The following is a 21,040-nucleotide window of genomic DNA, read 5'->3' as shown; positions in this document are numbered from 1 at the left end:
AGTTCCATTGATACTGGGATGCCATTGAGGAGCACTTTCATCATTATCGTTGGCGTCCTGGAGTATGAAATGTATACGCGCTCCACATGAACTCGCTGAACTTCAGCTTCCAGCGATTTTCCCCAGCGTTCATTTCTGCAATTTCTGCAGGTATTTTGCTCATCTCTGCAAACTCTGGCTGAGTGTGTGCCTCCATGCCTCCAACATGAGCTGTTGTTGAAAGCAAAAGGTCCCTTGCCAGTCGATTGTTCATGACTGCCCCTGTGACTGTCCTTGAGTGCGCCATTAACAGGTGTTGATGGCCCCATTACTGGCCGCATTCTCCCTTGCAATGGCGTGAATCGCCGTTCAGCTTGCCATTGTCCTTGTCGAACTCCCCCTCTGGGTTCGACTACATGTTGGGGCATGCCCGACTGCCCTTGTCTGCCTGGAGAACTGTGTGCTGCTTTAACAATGTTGAATCTCTGTCCCAACCATTCCTTAACACAGTACCTCTCGTCTGTTCTGCTAGTGGCCATGCTCGCGTGGTTTAAATCCCAGTTTCTTGTTGTCATTGACACGTCCTTACTATACAATATAAATGCACACGAGGCCCATGCTTGAGAGAAGGTCAGTCTGTGACCTGTCCTTTATTCCTTAGCATTCAAGTGCTGGAAGTGGGTGGAGCTTCCCCTTTTATACATGAAGGTCCAGGTTAGGAGTGTCTCCCACAAGTTCACCACCTAGTAGTCATTGTTCTCACAGTGTACAACTTAGGTCAGATTATACATGGGTTACAATACTGGTTGAATACATGACAAAAGGCACTATATAAGTGAAAGTTGTTGTTGTTGCTGTTGTTGGAAGGATTGCACAGAGGCACACAATGGCCGATTTGAAGCGCGTGGTCCCCGTTCACCCACCCGCTGCGATGCGCATGAAGGTGAAGCGCTGGAATGCCATTGCTATGTGGTTTTGGGTGGCGAACGACGAGAATTGTGGCATCTGCCGGATGGCATTTAATGGCTGCTGCCCGGACTGTAAAGTGCCAGGAGATGACTGTCCATTGGTGTGGGGTCAATGCTCTCATTTTTTCCACATGCACTGTATCCCAAAATGGCTGAATTCCCAGCAGGTACAGCAGCATTGTCCCATGTGTCAACAGCAGTGGAAGTGCAAGGAGTGATGAGCAACTGGAGAAATTGAGTGAGGAGTCCTGCAGGCTCAGGATCAGTCTTTGTACAGACTTTTTCTTTGGTTTCTCAACAATAATGCAACAAAGAAACCAAAATCTTACTCATGTTATCAAGGAGATTAAGGCTGGTCTAATGTAATGCTTTTGTAAATATTACATAAAAAGTGATGTGACGTTATATTCATAAAATAGTTGCAATAACACGTGAGCATCCAGATACTGAACATAAAACAAGGCCAATGTGATATCTTTGACTTCGTGGGCAATTGGTAAATTAAATCTTTTTCATAAACATTGTTATTTATTTTTTATTCTCAAACCATTAAAGAGACTGATGCACTGATACACAATGGCCTTAAATTGTACACAATGGTACTAGCATTTGATGCATGAAGTGTTCATACACACTATTCCAATGTGTAATTTCAAGGCCAGTCAGTACTTTTATTCAGTTGCTTCTGGGTAAATAGTTTTTTTGATTTGGGACTGAAATGATATCACACTTACAACTCACTGTCAATCACTTCTTTTTGTTTCAAATTATAAGCATTAATCATAAAATCCCTTTGATCTAAAGCCACTCGGTTGATGTAGTTACTACTCAATGTACAACCTCGACATATTAGCTTGATTCCTCCCTTGGTCTGTACTTTGTTAGTTGATCTCAGCAGCAGTAGGAGTGTTATGATTGGCCTCACTAAAAGAAAAGCCAGTGAGGGTTTTCATCCCTTGATAGAACATGTGATCAGCTTTGGCTCCGACACCGCTGTGGTTGATTAGCATGTCATCACTCATTGTCTTAGCTAACACGTGAAGAATGACCACTCCTCTAAGGACATGAAGAGCTGTCAGCATTGTGGAATCATACCCCAGCAAGAATCAATGCCTGCAGGAAAGGAGAGGAGTTGAGCAGAGGAAGGATCCGATAATAGTCTGATATTGCACAATCTCAGTCATGATACATGTTGATTTTAGCAGTCTTTTTAGTGGATAAACCAGACAGTGTATCTTCTGTGTAACACACTAGATACATGTCTCCCAAAAACTAGCTTCTGCATTGAGACATCATTTCAAATTTGCAAGTACTTATTTAAGGATTGCTTTCCAGAAGCAAAGTGAAAAAGCAATGCTGAGTGGCACAGAATGTTCAGTTGATTTGCCAAGAAAATCAGAGGTGCTTAATTAAGTGCTATCAGCAGTAATATCTCGATCAGTTCCTAGTTCAATTGAGTGATTACTAAATAGAGCAATAGTGCATTCCTGTGATGGAGTGCACTTTATAGAATCCCAAAGTCTGTTGTTTCGGCTGCATGTAATGTTTGGATATTTCTCAGTGATGTAAGAGAATGGGGCTTTTGAATTGTCTCAAAAACAGGCAACTACTGGCTAGAATGATCAATAGGCATTTCCTCTTCTTCTTCTTCGGCCATCCACCAGAGTTGAGGATGACTTGCTTCCACACTAAAATGAGTTCTAAGGTGACTGATGCGGGACCTACAGTCTCTGACACAGGTGGGGCAGACGGTGATTGGAGGGACGGGTGGGTGGGGTACTTAATTTGTCGTACGCTCCTTCCGCTGTTTGTACTTGGCTTCCATGTGCTCCCGGCGAAGAGATTCGAAGGGTTCGGCGCCTTCGCGGATGCTTCTCCTCCACTTTGAGCAGTCTCGGGCAGGGATTCCCAAGAGTTGGTGGGGATGTTGCATTTTTTCAAGGCGGCTTTGAGGGTGTGCTTGAAGCGTTTTCTCTGCCCACCTGGGGCTCGCCTGTCGTGACTTAGCTCGGAGTAGAGCGCTTGTTTTGGTAATCGGGCATGCGGACAATGTGGCCCGTCCAGCGGAGCTGATCAAGCGTGGTCAATGTCTCGATGCTGGGGATGTTGGCCTGAGAGAGAACGCTGACATTGGTGCGCCTATCCTGCCAATGAATTTGCAGCATTTTGTGGAGGCAGCGTTGGTAGTACTTCTCCAGTACTTTGAGGTGCCTATTGTACATAGTCCATGTCTCTGGAACATATAGGAGGAAGGGAATCACTACTTCTCTGTAAACCACGAGCTTGGTGCCGGGTTTGAGATCCTGGTCGTCGAACATTCTTTTCCTCAGGTGACCGAAGGCTGCACTGGCACACTGACGGTGGTGTTGGACTTTGTCATCAATGTCTGTCCTTGTTGATAGTAGGCTCCCCAGGTATGGGAAGTGATCCACATTGTCCAAGGTCATGTCGTGGTTCTTGATAATCGGGGAGCAATACTATGTTGCGGGGGTAGGTTGGTAGAGGACCTTGAGCTTCGTGCCGGGTTTGAGATCCTGGTCTTCGAACACTCTCTTCCTCAGGTGACCGAAGGCTGCACTGGAACACTGAAGTCTTACTGATGTTTAATGTAAGACCCAGACTCTCATACGTTTCAGTAAAGGTGTCATCGATGGTTTGGAGTTCGGCCTCTGAGTGTGTGCAAATGCATGCGTCATCTGCATATTATAATTCAATGACAGAGATTGGAACTACTTTGGATCTGGATTGGAGGCGTTGGAGGTTGAACAATTTCTTGCTTGACCTGTAGATTAACTCCACTCCAGCGGGGAGCTTGTTCAGGGTAAGATGAAGCATTGCAGCGAGGAAGATTGAGAAGAGCATTGGTGCAATAACACAGCCTTGCTTGACCCCCGGTCTGCATTTGTATTGAGTTTGTGGTGGATCCATTGGTAAGAATCACGGCTTGCATGTCATCGTGAAGCAGGCAGAAGATTTACCCAAAGAGTGGCATCCCTTCTTAACCAGTGTGGTTTCAAACATTTATTAGTCAAAAGGGCTTGTCAGAAACATCAATTTCAGTCAGAAAAGGACAAAATGGACACAATGGAATGACACAGAGAAGGGGAATCCCTTTGTAGTGTGTTTTATCAAGATCAGCCGTTCCCAATACTCAGCTTGTCTGGAGGCCAAGCAGAGATTGCCTGTGGATATTTGTTCAATCCCTGTGGTTAATAAAGATGAAAGTGCAATTATTTTCTGTCACCCTAAGTGACTGCAGAGAGGATTTCACAGATAATCCTCGTAAATGGAATATATTTATATGATCCATCTATAATATCTTAAAATGCTTGTACATGCACAGCTCCTGTCAAGTAACATTTGATTACATCCTACTCTCATACTATTTCCATCATATGCTTTTGTGCCACAATTAAACTTAGCTATTCATTTTACTTACATCCAATGGAGTCGCCAAGGTAGGTGCGTTATGGCACCATTTTACATCGCACCGTTCAACTTGAGGATACCAAAAACTGAACTCCTGATGCTGCTCGTCCCCTTCCTTCTGGCACCTTTCACACTGCTGCCTTCCTTTCGCTGCTACTGCCTTGATCATACTCCATCCCATGATTCCGCATTGTCCTCATGACCAGATCTGACCAGATCCTGCTTCCGCTCCCTCACAAACATTGCAGTGAAATCCATTTTAAGAAATGCCTCCTGCCCCCACCAGGATCAGACCCTCTTTGCCTCTGCCATTCCTACTTGATAATACATAAGAACATAAGAAATAGGAGCAGGAGTAGACCATTTGACCCCTCAAGCCTGCTCCGCCATTCAATAAGATCATAGCTGATCTGATCTTGGGCCTCAACTCCACTTGCCTGCCCACTCCCCATAACCCTTGACTCCCTTATCGCTCAAAAATCTGTCTATCTCAACCTTAAATATATTCAATGACCCAGCCTCCACAGCTCTCTGGGGCAGAGAATTCCAAAAATTCATGACCCTCTGAGAGAAGAAATTCCTCCTCATATCCATTTTAAATGGGTGACCCCTTATTCTGAAACTATGCCTCTGCCATTCCTACTTGATAATACATTGTTGCATAGTCTGGGAATTCCTCAGAACTACATCGATTCACTTGCGGCAGAAACACTGGTAAAGCAGAAACGACTCTAAGGAATTTCCCAGCCATAGTGTAGATCAGTGCATTTTCCAACTCACTGTGAAATCCGCTAGTCATAGATATAAAAGTCTTACAACTATTGCGACTGTCACATTCCAAATATCACTCTTCAAAGTGCCTTTTACAGATGCAAAAAAATCTTTACGAAAAGGAGAAATAAAGTCAATTTTGACCAGCAGTCTGAAATTTAGAAGCAGTTACAATTGCTCGATCATTGAACTCAACAGTTTACAAGTAGCTACAGTTAACTTGCTTGGAACAATGGCCTTAGGTCAGCTGAGTAAATAAACATCACAACCTTGTTCCAGATCCAAAACTAGCCATGAATAACACGAGAAGAGATTGAGTGGTACTTAAAAACATAGCTTCAGAAAAACCCAAAAGTAGGGAGACAGTTTAAGAAAAATAGTTATTGCTGCAGAGTTAATAGCTCCTTTTAAATAGGCTGAAATTAGCTTTCACAATGGTTGAGCAGGTACGATACTGAACCATGTGAATCAGGAAAGTTCCAAATTTGCCCGATTTCAGCTCGTGCCACAATTGATCACAATGTGCTTAAGAGATGAAACATTAACAAGAGTTCCCACTTCTATCAGGTGCTGTAAAGTGTGTTTGTGTGGATGTCAGGGGAGAATAAGATTGAATAGCTACAGTTGAATATACTCTCTATCTAGGCTCACATGTGAAGTTTGGGCAATTGGTTGAAGTAGAAAAGTTGCCAGAAGGAAAAAGTCATTTTTTATTTTTTTATTAAACTAACTGTGCTTCATATTTTCATGACATAAATAACACCTTGAAACTGAGAATGGAAACAACGTTTTCTGCAGTGTGTTCTGTATTCAACCTCAAGGGAATGGGCTGAATAAAATGGTATTTAAGTTGTATGAAATTCAACTTGGCATGTTTAGTCAAAGGGACAGTGCCTTCATGAAAATTTGTGGCCAAATATTTTCATTTTTTTTTCAAACACAATATGTGATGGCATAATTAACATTGAAACACAAAATTGTGTGTCTTGTGACCAATGTCACTGTGATTGAAAGTGATGCAAAGGTCTTTCGGTTGACATTCCTATCCAAAAGAAAAATATTTACCACACATTTCCTCGTGAAGAAGATGCCTCCTTAAAATTTTACAAGCAGATGCCAATAACCTGTTGTATGTGATGATGATGATGTTGACATCATCTTCATATCCCAGAATCAGTTCCGTAAATCCTACCTTCATGAGATGTAGCACTGCTTTAAAAATGTTTCTTTTTCCACCCAAAATTAAAAGTGAAGATTAATTGTACAGCACCTTTTATCAACCACAGGACAATCTAGAGGCAAGAGTAAGGAAAATATTATGCAGTGTCTTTAAGCCCTTCACACAATGACCCTTTTATTCATGAACACAGCTGTCAGTTCTGTCCAAAAAGAGGATAAGTGTATGCAATTTAAGTTGGCTGCCAAGGGTTACATGAAAAATCTAATCAAGCAGTCTGGGTTCAAATCACAGTAGGCACCCCTATTTGATTTGGCAGTTGCATCTTTTGAAATGGTTATGGAAGAGAGTAAGTAATGTAGAAGAGATATTGCTTATGGTGAAGTTCCAATATCAGAGCTATGTTGGAAGTGCAATTTTTGTTGACAGAGCAGATCATGCTGCTGTCATGGAAGTCTTGAATTGAGCAGTTCATTGACCTGTTGTACATAAGAACATAAGAATTAGGAGCAGGAGTAGGCCATATCTCCTTTCGAGCCTGCGCCTCCATTCAATAAGATCATGGCTGATCTTCGACCTCAACTCCACTTTCCTGCCCAATCCCCATATCCCTTGATTCCCCTAGAGTCTAAAAATCTATCTATCTCAGTCTTGAATATACTCAACAATTCAGCATCCACAAGCATTTGGATAGAGAATTCCAAAGATTCACAACCCTCTGAGTGAAGAAATTCCTTCTCAGCTCAGCCTTAAATGGCCAAGCCCTTATCCTGAGACGATACCCCCTAGTTCTAGACTTTCCAGCCAGGGAAACAACCTCTCAGCATCTACCCTGTCAATCCCTCTCAAATCTTATATATTTCAATAAGATCACCTCTCATTCTTCGAAACTCTCATTCTTCTAAACTGCAGAGAGATTAGGCCCAATCTATTCAATCTACCAGCTGAAGGAAACAAAAATCCCATCAAGGGGGAGAGAGCAATGATGTAAGGAATGATGTTCTGGAAAGTTAGCATCAGCCCAATTAACAATCAATTGTAATTGTAGCTGAAGAGATGAGCCTAGGTTGTTTGAAACAAATGTAGCTGAAAAAAACATTGAATAAAAGCCAACTTAAAGATTACAAGAGGTTTGAGATGCAAACAGAATACCGTCCAGACCATGTTTTTTTCTGTTTGAGTTATTTATTCTAAAGGCCTGAAGTGAAATGAGTGTTGGTCAAGGCAATAGGTTGGCGGTTATGATTTGGAAGCATATGGAAAATGGAAATGTCATCTCATGTGAAATAAATTGTTTATCCATGACTAGCGTTTTGTTCCATGGCAAAATAGAAGGGCATTTAGTTTTGGCACATGAATCTCATTTGCACCATTCATTATCATGAGTGGTTTGTATTCCCATGAAATGACCCATGAAGAAAAAAAATATTCCATTCCTTACCCTAAGAACACAGATACAAACACTTTAAACTGGCACTAGTTCTGGCACTGGCAGATTTGCACCTAGCTTTATATATTTGAAAGTACAGTTGACTCAGTCCTAATTGGAGCTGTCCTGGAGATAGTCAAATCGTGTTAATTAGTAGCCATATCTTTCCATGACCGTCTTAAATGCTCCCTTCAAAAAAAAGAAACAATCGGTTCTGATTTTTTGGCAGTATTAGCATTGAGGTACAGCACTGTATGTTAAATACGTAGCATGTTAATTACATAGATTAACTGAGAGGAAGATAACAGGGCAGGTGTGAAAATTTGCCACACAAATTTGATTCCTTTTATCCTTCTCACCGATTTAAGTAACTGACAATGTAGCTTTATTTATCAACTGGATTAATTAAAGTTAATATATTTAAAAACAAAATTAATGTTCTCACCCACAGACACGTCATTCATGTTTTGTTGACTAGCTTTCCAGTCAGCCTCACTTAGAAAATTGACTGACTGGAACTTCCAGACATCTCCTGCATTGAGGAAGCCAGAAAACCTGACGGTTAAATTCTGTTACATGTTTAGAACAATGTGTAGGTATATCCCATTTTTAAAATGGGGAGGTGATCAAAGCAGTGGTTGAAGAGATAGGTTTTGAGAAAACTTTTTAGGTAGGGAGAGAAAAGCAAGACAAAGGGACATAGGGAGACCTTCAGAAATGTGTGAAAACTCTGATGGCTCTACAACAGCAATGATAACAACTTGGATTTACATAAGAACATAAGAATTAGGAACAGGAGTAGGCCATACAGCCCTCGAGCCTGCTCCGCCATTCAATAAGATCATGGCTGATCTGATCATGGACTTCGCTCCACTTCCCCGCCCGCTCCCCTTAATCCCATATCGTTTAAGAAACTGTCTATTTCTGTCTTAAATTTATTCAATGTCCCAGTTTCCACAGCTCTCTCAGGCAGCGAATTCTACAGATTTACAACCCTCTGAGAGAAGAAATTTCTCCTCATCTCTGTTTTAAATGGGCGGCCCCTTATTCTAAGATCATGCCCTCAAGTTCTAATCTCTCCCATCAGTGGAAACATCCACTCTGCATCCACCTTGTCAAGCCCCCTCATAATCTTATACGTTTCGATAAGATCACCTCTCATTCTTTTGAATTCCAATGAGTAGATGCCCAACCTACTCAACTTTTCCTCATAAGTCAACCCCCTCATCTCCAGAATCAACCGAGTGAACCTTCTCTGAACTGCTTCTAAAGGAAGTATATCCTTTCTTAAATATGGAAACCAAAACTGTACGCAGTATTCCAGGTGTGGCCTCACCAATACCCTGTACAACTGTAGCAAGATTTCCCTGCTTTTATACTCCATCCCCTTTACAAAAAAGGCCAAGATACCATTGGCCTTCCTGATCACTTGCTGTACCTGCATATTAACCTTTTGTGTTTCATGCACAAGTACCCTCAGGTCCCAGTGTACTGCGGCACTTTGCAATCTTTCTCCATTTAAATAATAACTTGCTCTTTGATTTTTTCTGAATTCCAATGAGTAGAGGCCCAATCTACTCAACCTTTCCTCATAAGTCAACCCTCTCATCTCTGGAATCAACCTAGTGAACCTTCTCTGAACTGCCTCCAAAGCAAGTATATCCTTTCGTAAATATAGAAACCAAAACTGCACGCGGTATTCCAGGTGTGGCCTCATCAATATCTTATATATCTGTAGTAAGACTTCCCTGCTTTTATACTCCATCCCCTTTGCAATAAAGGCCAAGATGCCATTTGCCTTCCTGATCACTTGCTGTACCTGCATACTAACCTTTTGTGTTTCATGAACAAGTAGCCCCAGGTCCCGCTGTACTGCAGCACTTTGCAATCTTTGCAATTAATGTAGTAAAACGTCCCAAGGCGCTTCACAAGAGTGTTATCAAAGAAAATTTGACACCGAGCCACAAAAGGCTATATTAGGGCAGATTTGATCAAAAAGATAGGTTTCAGGGAGCGTCTTAAAGGAGGATGAGAGATTTAGGAAGCGAATTCTAGAGCTTAGGGCCGAGACATCTAAAGCCACACCATCAATGCTGAAGGAATTAAAATCAGAGTTGTACGAAAGGCCAGAATTGAAGGAGTGCAGATTTCTCAGAGAGTTGTAGGGCTTGGAGGAGGTTACATAGAAACATAGAAAATAGGTGCAGGAGTAGGCCATTCGGCCCTTCGAGCCTGCACCGCCATTCAATAAGATCATGGCTGATCATTCCCTTAGTAACCCTTTCCTGCTTTCTCTCCATACCCCTTGATCCCCTTAGCCGTAAGGGCCATATCTAACTCCCTCTTGAACATATCCAATGAACTGGCATCAACAACTCTCTGTGGCAGGGAATTCCACAGGTTAACAACTCTCTGAGTGAAGAAGTTTCTTCTCATCTCAGTGCTAAATGGCCTACCCCTTATCCTAAGACTATGTCCCCTGGTTCTGGACTTCCCCAACATCGGGAACATTCTTCCCGCATCTAACCTGTCCAGTCCCGTCAGAATCTTATACGTTTCTATGAGATCCCCTCTCATCCTTTTAAACTCCAGTGAATAAAGGCCCAGTTGATCCAGTCTCTCCTCATATGACAGTCTAGCCATCCCTGGAATCAGTCTGGTGAACCTTCGCTGCACTCCCTCAATAGCAAGAACGTCCTTCCTCAGATTAGGAGACAAAAACTGTACACAATATTCCAGGTGAGACCTCACTAAGGCCCTGTACAACTGCAATAAGACCTCCCTGCTCCTATACTCAAATCCCCTAGCTCTGAAGGCCAACATACCATTTGCCTTCTTCACTGCCTGCTGTACCTGCATGCCCACTTTCAGTGACAGATGAACCATGACACCCAGGTCTTGTTGCACCTCCCCTTTTCCTAATCTGCCGCCATTCAGATAATATTCTACCTTCGTGTTTTTGCCCACTCACCTAACCTGTCCAAGTCACCCTGCAGCTTCTTAGCGTCCTCCTCACAGCTCACACCGCCACCCAGTTTAGTGCCATCTGCAAACTTGGAGATATTACACCCAATTCCTTCATCTAAATCGTTAATGTATATTGTAAAGAGCTGGGGTCCCTACACTGAGCCCTGCGGCACTCCACTAGTCACTGCCTGCCATTCTGAAAAGGACCCGTTTATCCCGACTCTCTGCTTCCTGTCTGCCAACCAGTTCTCTATCCACGTCAGTACATTATCCCCAATACCATGCGCTTTGATTTTGCACACCAATCTCTTGTCAAAAGCTTTTTGAAAGTCCAAATACACCACATCCACTGGTTCTCCCTTGTCCACTCTGCTAGTTACATCCTCAAAAAATTTCAGAAGATTCGTCAAGCATGATTTCCCTTTCATAAATCCATGCTGACTTGGTCCGATCCTGTCACTGCTTTCCAAATGCGCTGCTATTTCATCCTTAATGATTGATTCCAACATTTTCCCCACTACTGATGTCAGGCTAACCGGTCTATAATGACCCGTTTTCTCTCTCCCTCACCTTTTGAAAAGTGGTGTTACTTTAGCTACCCTCCAGTCCATAGGAACTGATCCAGAGTCGATAGACTGTTGGAAAATGATCACCAATGCATCCACTATTTCTAGGGCCACTTCCTTAAGTACTCTGGGATGCAGACTATCAGGACCCGGGGATTTATCAGCCTTTAATCCCATCAATTTCCCTAACACAATTTCCCGCCTAATAAGGATATCTTTCAGTTACTCGTTCTCACTAGACCCACTGTCCCCTAGTACATTCGGAAGGTTATTTGTATCTTCCTTTGTGAAGACAGAACCGAAGTATTGGTTCAATTGGTCTGCCATTTCTTTGTTCCCCATTATAAATTCACCTGAATCCGACTGCAAGGGACCTACGTTTGTCTTTACTCATCTTTTTCTCTGCACATATTTTATAGAAGCTTTTGCAGTCAGTTTTTATGTTCCCTACAAGTTTCCTCTCGTACTCTATTTTCCCCTTCTTAATTAAACTCTTAGTCCTCCTCTGTTGAATTTTAAAATTTCTCCCAGTCCTCAGGTTTGTTGCTTTTTCTAGACAATTTATATGCCTCTTCCTTGGTTTTAACACTATCCTTAATTTCCCTTGTTAGCCATGGTCGAACCACCTTCCCAGTTTTATTTTTACTCCAGACAGGGATGTGATCTTTAAATGTTTGCCATTGCTTCTCCACTGTCAACCCTTTAAGTATCCTTCTAGCCAATTCACGCCTCATACCATCGAAGTTACCTTTCCTTAAGTTCAGTACCCTAGTTTCTGAATTAATTGTGTCACTCTCCATCTGAAAAAAGAATTCTACCATATTATGGTCACTCTTCCCCAAGGACCCTCGCACAACAAGATTGCTAATTAGTCCCTTCTCATTACACATCACCCAGTCTAGGATGGCCAGCTCTCTAGTTGCTTCCTCGACATATTGGTCTGGAAAACCATCCGTAATATACTCCAGATAATCCTGCTTCACCGCATTGCTACCAGTTTGGTTAGCCCAATCTATATGTAGATTAAAGTCGCCCATGATAACTGCTGTACCTTTATTGCACACATCCCTTATTTCTTGTTTGATGCTGTTCCCAACCTCACTACTAATGTTTGGTAGTCTGTACGCAACTCCCACTAGCGTTTTCTGCCCTTTGCAATTCCGCAGCTCCACCCATACCGATTCCACATCATCCAGGCTAATGTCCCTCCTTACTATTGCATTAATTTCCTCTTTAACAAGCAATGCCACCCTGCCTCCTTTTCCTTTCTGTCTATCCTTCCTAAATGCTGAATACCCTTGGATGTTGAGTTCCCAGCCTTGGTCACCCTGGAGCCGTGTGTCCGTGATGCCAATGACATCATACCCATGAACTGCTATCTGCGCAGTTAATTCGTCCACCTTATTCCGAATACTCCTCGCATTGAGGCACAGAGCCTTCAGGCTTGTTTTTTTAACGCACTTTGCCCCTTTATAATTTTGCTGTAATGTGGCCCTTTTTGTTTTTTGACTTGGGTTTCTCTGCCCTCCACTTTTACTATTCTCCTTTCTATCTTTTGCTTCTGACTCCATTTTGTTTCCCTCTTGTGTCCCTGCATACGTTCCCATCCCCCTGCCATATTAGTTTAACTCCTCCCCAACAGCACGAGCAAACACTCCCCCAAGGACATTGGTTCCGGTCCTGCCCAGGTGCCGACCATCTGGTTTGTACTGGTCCCACCTCCCCCAGAACCGGTTCCAATGCCCCAGGAATTTGAATCCCTCCCTTCTGCACCACTCCTCAAGCCACATATTCATCTGAGCTATCCTGCGATTCCTACTCTGACTAGCATGTGGCACTGGTAGCAATCCTGAGATTACTACTTTTGAGGTCCTACTTTTTAATTTAACTCCTAGCTCCCTAAATTCGTCCCGTAGGACCTCATCCCGTTTTTTACCTATATCATTGGTACCTATATGCACCACAACAACTGGCTGTTCACCTTCCCTTTTCAGAATGTCCTGCACCCGCTCTGAGACATCCTTGACCCTTGCACCAGGGAGGCAACATACCATCCTGAAGTCTAGGTTGCGGCCGCAGAAACGCCTATTTATTCCCCTTACAATTGAATCCCCTATCACTATCGCTCTCCCACTCTTTTTCCTGCCCTCCTGTGCAGCAGAGCCAGCCACGGTGCCATGAACTTGGCTGCTGCTGCTCTCTCCTGATGAATCAACCCCCTCAACAGTACTCAAAGCGGTATATCTGTTTTGCAGGGGGATGACCGCATGGGATTCCTGCACTACCTTCCTTGCCCTGCTCTTCATGTTGGTCTTGCATTCCCTATCTGGCTGTGGACCCTTTACCTGCAGTAAGACCAACTCACTAAATGTGCTATTCACATCATTTTCAGCATCGTGCATGCTCCAGAGGGAATCCACCCGCAGCTCCAGTTCCGTAATGCAGTCCGTCAGGAACTGGAGGCGGATACACTTCCTGCTCACGTAGTCGTCAGGGACACCAGAAGCATCCCTGACTTCCCACATGGTACAGGAGGAGCATAACACGTATCCGAGCAGTCCTGCCGTGACTTAACCTTTAGATAAATTTAATTTGGCAACAACAATGCTAAAGGTTACTTACTGATAAAGAAAAGAAAAAAGAAAAAAGAAAAGCTACTTACCAATCAGCAGCCAAGCACTTACCCCCTTGGCTGTGACGTCACCTTTCGATTTTTTTCTACTTCTTTTTTGCCTTCTCTCACTGCTGCAGCTGCACCAGCTGGCCTTTATAGGCCTCTCGACGCTCCCCGGACTGCCCGAGCTTCTCTGACTTCCACCTCACCGACGCGCTGGGCCTTTATAGGTCTCTCAACGCTCCCCGGACTGCCCGAACTCCTCCGACTGCCGCCTCATCGACGCGCTGGGCCATTATAGCCCTCTCGACGCTCCCCGTGCTGCCCGAACTCCTCCGACTCACGGCAAAAGGGTATTAGTTGTCCTTCTGCTGAAGAGAAAAGTCTGTCCCAAGATCCACACATTTGCTCTTTCTAGCAGGGCTCAATGGATAGCAATCTGGATTGGTAACCTTGGCAGATTTTACCTTTTCTTAACTCATTGTAACTTTGGAGCAAGTTGTAGCCCCAACACCAGCCAAGCTGAGACCAACTAACTCAGCCCAGACCAGAGATCAAGCTTACGATCGCCTTTGTCTGTTAGCTCACAAACTGAACCATCAGGAGAGTTTCCCAGTCTTCTTTTAGTGGCCAATTCTCCCTGAGATAGGGAGGGGCGAGGCCATGGAGGGATTTGAAAACAAGGATGAGAATTTTAAAATTGAGGCCTTGCTCAACCAGGAGAAAATGTAGGTCAGCGAGCACAGGGGTGAATGGGACTTGCTGCGTGTTAGGATATGGGCAGCAGGGTTTTGAATGAACTTAAGATTATGGTGGATGGAAGATGGTTTAGTGCCTAATTTCTGTGATTGACATTAAATAAATTCATCACCAAATTCATAACAAATAGTTTTCATAATTTATCACCATCTGGAGGCAAAATCCACAATTTTCACAAATAAATGGGGAGTGACTGCAATTCTGGTATTTAAGAGAATTGGCCACTAAAAGAAGACTGGGAAACTCTCCTGATGGTTCAGTTTGTGAGCCAACAGACAAAGGAGATCGTAAGCTTGATCTCTGGTCTGGGCTGAGTTAGTTGGTCTCAGCTTGGCTGGTGTTGGGGCTATAACTTGCTCCAAAGTTACAATGAGTTAAGAAAAGGTAAAATCTGCCAAAGTTTCCAATCCAGATTGCTATCCATTGACCCCTGCTTGAAAGAGCAAATGTGTGGATCTTTGGGACATACTTTTCTCTTCAGCAGAAGGACAACTAATACCCTTTTGCTGTGGATTTTAACAGTTATGGAACAAAAGGAAATGACAGAATACTGTTATATCACAGCAGATGCTCATTTTACACTTCTCGAGCAGCTAACAAGCCAACTAAGCAATAGACGTGACAAAACGGTCATTTAGCTATGTGTGGAACATCATCACTGCACCAAAATAGAGATGATCCTAATTTGCCCAGTAAGATTCAGAAAAGTTCCAAATGTTCACCAAAACTGCTTCAGTGGTCGATAAATATTCATCAGTGTCATCTATTTATTTGCAGAGCAACTTCTCAATTTAACGTTTTCCCTTTATAGAATGCAGTGTTTGGAACATAATCGCAATTTAAATCAAATTAATATGTTTTAATTTAGAACTGGTTCGTATTTATATCGTCAGTTCATGCTGAAATAACTTTTGACAGCCTCCTAAACCAAATAATTTAACAAGTCAAATTAACAGTGTTGCCAACACTTGGGATTCATCTGCGATTTGCAGATTCGCACGACTCATGCGGGAAATTTAAACTCGGATTACTGAATGTTTCAATTTCCCACTTGAACCATAAGCATTAAACAAAAACAATTCCTGAAATCTCTGTACTCGGGAGTGAATCATGACTGTTAGCAATGCTGAATTAATTGCCAGAAACTGACTACATTCATTTAATTACAAATATGTTCAGTCTCAGAAGACGCCATGAAGCCAGTGGGAGTATTATTATTTTTGGAAAACTTTCGTTCACTGAAAGCCGGCACATGGCATTGGTTTCAGGAGACCACAGGTTCACTGTTTCTTACGGTTAATTTTCACCTTTACCATTTGGGTGGTGAACTGGTGGAGCTGATCGCCCACCCGTTAGAGAAACCGCCTGGTTTTCGTTTTGCTGGGTCTAAGCGGGCAATGGAACAGGTAGAGTAGGAAGGAGCAGTGGGAGTAAAATCCAAGGACCATGCGCAATGAAGTTCAGGAAGCCAGGGAAGGATGAGAGATGCATTCATGGGATCAATGCCGCGTGAGGGAGCTAGTCTGAGGAACAGCTGTCGGAGGTTGAGGGGCACACAAGATTCAGTGGGATCTGGTCCAACCAGTCCAACAACAGGTGATGGAGGAGTTCTAAAGGATGACTAGAGTCAGAGGCCACGGAAAGCAAGTGGAAAACAGCAAAGCAGAAATCATGCAGGAGAAAAAGGAGCAAACTCCAGAACAGGATGGAAACCAGCAAGAAGTGTTGTCAGGAAGAAAGGCATCTCAGCGTTGAGTAAAACATTCCGGGTACTGGAATAGAGGCAGTCCAGCAGAAAATACAGTCCTAGTAAAAAGCAGGAGCAAAGGTGGAGATCACAGTAAAGCCCAGAAGCCAGCAGAGTAATGGACTTCAGCCCAGAAGGTAGATTTTTGTCGAGGATCCAACACAGCAGCAGACCTAAAACTTTGAAACTCATTGCTGGGAATGGCTTTTCTGATCTACAGGTTTCATATTTATTTTAACGTATACGTTTTTAAACCAACTGAGTGATTATCAATCCCAATGAGTGAATTTTATCAGGTCTAGAAAGTGTAGAACGTTCCTTAAAGTCAGGTGGCTTCACTTCAAGACCGTTGCCATACAGCCTCCTTAAAGAAATAGTTCAGGGCAGTCCAGCCCAAGTATTTTTCAGAACCAATCTTAACATACCACTGAGACTAGTTAGGTCTTAACCAATTTGCAGGGAGGAAAAGTAAAGTATGATTCCTTATTAATATAGAAGATTAAGAATAAAGAATTTGGGGCTGAAATTCCCCTTGTAACGACAGCTATTAGCGTCCCTGGGAAATAGATTAGAATTGGCCCGGGCATGGCTCAAATATTGCCCTCCCCCACCCCGCCGCCCCCCTCCCCCACCCCGCCGCCCCCCTCCCCCCCCGCCCCCACCGTACGCGGAATCGGGCGGGTGTTTTGCGGAGCAGCTACGAAGTAGCGCCCCGCTCAGTGGCACGTGACGATGATGATGTCATTGCCGTGCGCATTGACCTCTTACCGCCCCAGAAGTGGAATTGCCCCACGCAACCTACCTTAGTGCCTGACGATGGTAACGACAGCTTGAGCTGTCGAGTTGCAGTCGGGAACCGGATGCGCCAGCGCTATTTAAAGGCACCATCTTTGAAAGTTTTTCCTGCCGGCCATTACTTATTTCTGGATTCCCACAGTTAGGCCGAGTGGCTAGTGGACTGATTGCAGTGATTTTTTGCTCAAAGATTCTTCTGCCTCCGACCTTTTTCCCCTGTGTCACTCACGGAACCTTCGAAATTTTGCCACCTCTGACGCTTCATGGAGGCTGTGCTGGCACTCGACCGCCTGCTCCGACTTCACCATCAGAGGATGCTTCGATGAAAACAAAGGTGCTGCCAATTACAGAGGGAAAGGCATCGAGAGAGGGAGTGAGAAAGGCTATGACAAAGAGAGGGAGCACCACAGGGAGAAGCCCATGGAGTACGCCACAGGGAGATGGAAAGGGAGAGGCAAGGGGACAGGCAAAGGAAGATGCAAGGGGACAGGCACATACAGCCACATCCAGCAGCACAGGGACAAGCACATCAAGATATTGCCAGAGGAAGAAGGCACCACAGGGCTGGCAACAGGCCTTACTCTCGCAGGTTATTCCAGCAGCAGTTCCCCTGCATCAATTTCACTGAGAAGCAGTGTGTTCGAAGGCTGCATTTCAGGAAGGATATGGATACAGAGCTGTGCCATTTGCTGCAACCAGACCTCGAACCTCACCTCAGGGTAAGAACGGCTCTCTCAGTGGCATTCAATGTCACCATCGCTCTCATTTCTATGGTAATGGATCTTTCCAGGGAGCAACAGGAAAGATCGTCAATATCTCCCAGTTTGGCATCCATTGCTCCATCTGTGAGCTCACAGATGTTCTGTACAGAAGGAGGAGGGATTCCATCTCCTTCCTCATGAGCAGAGAGAAGCAGAACGAGCGGCATGTGGCTTTGCCAGGAGAACGGGCTTCCCCATGGTACAGGGTGCCATTGTTTGCACCCACATTGCTTTGAGGGCACCGCATCACAATCCAGAGATCTTCCATAACCGCAAAGGCTACCACTCACTAAATGTACAGTTGCTGTGAAGAATAATGACCGCCAATACCCGCGATCCTGGCAGCAGCCACGATGTCTTCATTCTGTGCCAGACCGATATGCCAGCTCTGTTCTAGCCACCAAATGAAACTCGTGGATGGCTGCTCGATGACAAGGGCTATCCTGGCTCATGACTCCCCTCCTCAACCCCACCACTCCTGCGTAGCACTCGTACAATGAGAGGCATGTCAGCACCAGGAACATCATTGAGCAGACCATTGGAGTGCTGAAACATAGAAACATAGAAAACAGTGCAGGAGTAGGCCATTCGGCCCTTCTAGCCTGCACCGCCATTCAATGAGTTCATGGCTGAACATGCAACTTCAGTACCCCATTCCTGCTTTCTCGCCATACCCCTTGATCCCCCTAGTAGTAAGGACTTCATCTAACTCTTTTATAGAAACATCTGAAGAAATGGTTCTGCTGCCTTGGCAACTCGGGAGGTGTCCTTCAGTGCTTGTCTGAGCGGGTGTCCTTATTCGTTGTCATCTGCTGCATGCTGCACAATCTGGCCATCATGAGGGCACAGCCATTGCCACCAGGCATAGCTGCACCACCTCAGAAGAAGGAAGAGGACCAGGAGGAGCAAGAAGAAGAGCAGGAGCAGCAACAGCTGCGACGGCAGAGACAGTGAGTCCATCGCGATCCTACAAGGGAAGTGCACGACCGTCACATCAGAGCTCGTTTCCACTGATTTCCAGCCCACTTCCTCTTTCCTATGGATGTTCTTATCACCACATCAACTTGCCCTTCCATACCAAATCCCCAACACTGAAACAAACATTAAACATTCCAATCACCATTTATGAAACAACAATAAAATATACAACCGTGTATTTAATCATCGCCCTTGTGCGTTTCCTTATAGCCCCTTTTTCATCCACCTATTCTGCTACTTCTCTGCAGTCTCTTTCCTGTGTCTGCAGCATGACTGTGTATCAGGGCCAGAGACTACAGATGGCCTTATAGGACACCCTTAACCTTCTCTGAAAGGCCCAGCTGCAGACTGCACGACCTCAGGCTGGGCGGCAGCAGTTTAGGCTGGCTGGGTGACAGGCATGGACAAGTGCAATGGCAGAGTGGCAGTGGTGGGAGAGCACAGCAGGTTTCTGCCTCACTGATCCACTGCCACTTCTCCGGGGCAACGCCTCAGCATCCCCACCAATTTGATGGGAGCACAGATTGCAATTCTGCTACGACAATGTGATCCCCGGTCGACTGTGGTGGACCCAACAGTGATGGCAGCAGTCAGGGCTTGGGTGGCATACAGCTGAGACTGCGTGACATCACCAAGACATGCATGGCATCAAGCTGAGACTGCATGAGAGCAGTGTGAGCATCCATGCGAGCAACCATTGACTCTATTGCAGCACCACATCGCCCCTGATATGCGTCTTGAGTTCTGGATCCGCACAGTCTGTCTGGGAGTCCACCATCAGCTGCACACTGACAATGATGGGCTCCGTTCTGTCCGCAGAGCTGTCTACAATGCGGGAGGCGGACTCCTCCATGCGCCTGACCGCTTGCAACAGGCTCTCGGACACCCTTGCCATTTCCCCTATCATGTCAGAGTGCATGGCCATTACCCTTTGTGTGAACACCTCCCCATCGAGATCCTCATCTGAGTCCTGTGCAGCAGAACTCGTGTGTGAACTTGTCCTCCGGGGAGATGGCTCCAGAGCTTCCCTTTCCCCTTGACCGTGCAGCAGCCCGCAAGGCCCTGGAGCATCACCTAGTGCAAGTCCGTGTCCTAAGCTAACCGCTAATGACCACATAATGCCAGTATCTGCGGGTGAGAGAAGCAGTGATGCAGTGCTTGTCTCCTCCTTCCCTTTATATATTTATCTATATTAATGACTTGGAAGAAGAGACTGAGTATAACGTAGCCAAGTTTGCTGATGATACAAAGATGGAAGGAAAAGCAATGTGTGAGGACACAAAAAATCTGCAAAAGGAAATAGACAGGCTAAGTGAGTGGGCAAAAATTTGGCAGATGGAGTATAATGTTGGAAAGTGTGAGGTCATGCAATTTGGCAGAAAAAAAATCAAAGAGCAAGTTATTATTTAAATGGAGAAAGATTGCAAAGTGCCCCAGTACAGCGGGACCTGGGGTTACTTGTGCATGAAACACAAAAGGATAGTATGCAAGTACAGCAAGTGATCAGGAAGGCCAATGGTATCTTGGCCTTTATTGCAAAGTGGATGGAGTATAAAAGCAGGGAAGTCTTCCTGCAGTATTGGTGAGGCCACACTTAGAATACTGCGTGCAGTTTTGGTTTCCATATTTATGAAAGGATATACTTGCTTTGGAGGCAGTTCAGAGAAGGTTCACTAGGTTGATTCCGGGGATGAGGGGGTTGACTTATGAGGAAAGGTTGAGTAGGTTGGGCCTCTACTCATTGGAATTCAGAAGCATGAGAGGTGATCTTATCGAAAGGTATTAGATTATGAGGAGGCTTGACAAGGTGGATGCAGAGAGGATGTTTCCACTGATGGGGGAGACTAGAACTAGAGGGCATGATCTTAGCATAAGGGACCGCCCATTTAAAACCGAGATGAGGAGAAATTTCTTCTCTCAGAGGGTTATAAATCTGTGGAATTCACTGCCTGAGAGAGCTGTGGAAACTGGGACATTGAATAAATTTAAGTCAGAAATAGACAGTTTCTTAAATGATAAGGGAATAAGGGTTATGGGAAGTGGAGGGGGAAGTGGAGCTGAGTCCATTATCAGATCAGCCATGATCTTATTGAATGGCGG

General features: G+C 44.5%; 2 protein-coding genes across 3 annotated transcripts in view; both read left to right on the top strand.

The window, feature by feature from the left end:
- The window catches only part of LOC139232516 (astrotactin-2), a 1,052,969-nt gene that overhangs the window by 489,616 nt on the left and 542,313 nt on the right, over positions 1–21,040 (top strand). The gene's annotated exons all lie outside the window — the stretch shown is intronic.
- On the top strand, positions 911–1,194 carry LOC139232519 (anaphase-promoting complex subunit 11). The gene has a single exon (XM_070862854.1). The coding sequence runs from the start codon at positions 911–913 to the stop codon at positions 1,163–1,165; it is 255 nt and encodes an 84-aa protein (XP_070718955.1). The 3' UTR covers positions 1,166–1,194.

Source organism: Pristiophorus japonicus, chromosome 20 (genome assembly GCF_044704955.1).
Source record: "Pristiophorus japonicus isolate sPriJap1 chromosome 20, sPriJap1.hap1, whole genome shotgun sequence".
Classification (NCBI taxonomy): domain Eukaryota; kingdom Metazoa; phylum Chordata; class Chondrichthyes; family Pristiophoridae; genus Pristiophorus; species Pristiophorus japonicus.
The sequence above is the reverse complement of the archived record's forward strand: the minus strand, read 5'-3'. Positions and strand labels throughout refer to the sequence as shown.

What these genes read in the sequence shown, in the direction of transcription:
- LOC139232519 (XM_070862854.1), top strand. Translation starts at nt 911, where the DNA reads ATGCGCATGAAGGTGAAGCGCTGGAATGCCATTGCTATGTGGTTTTGG.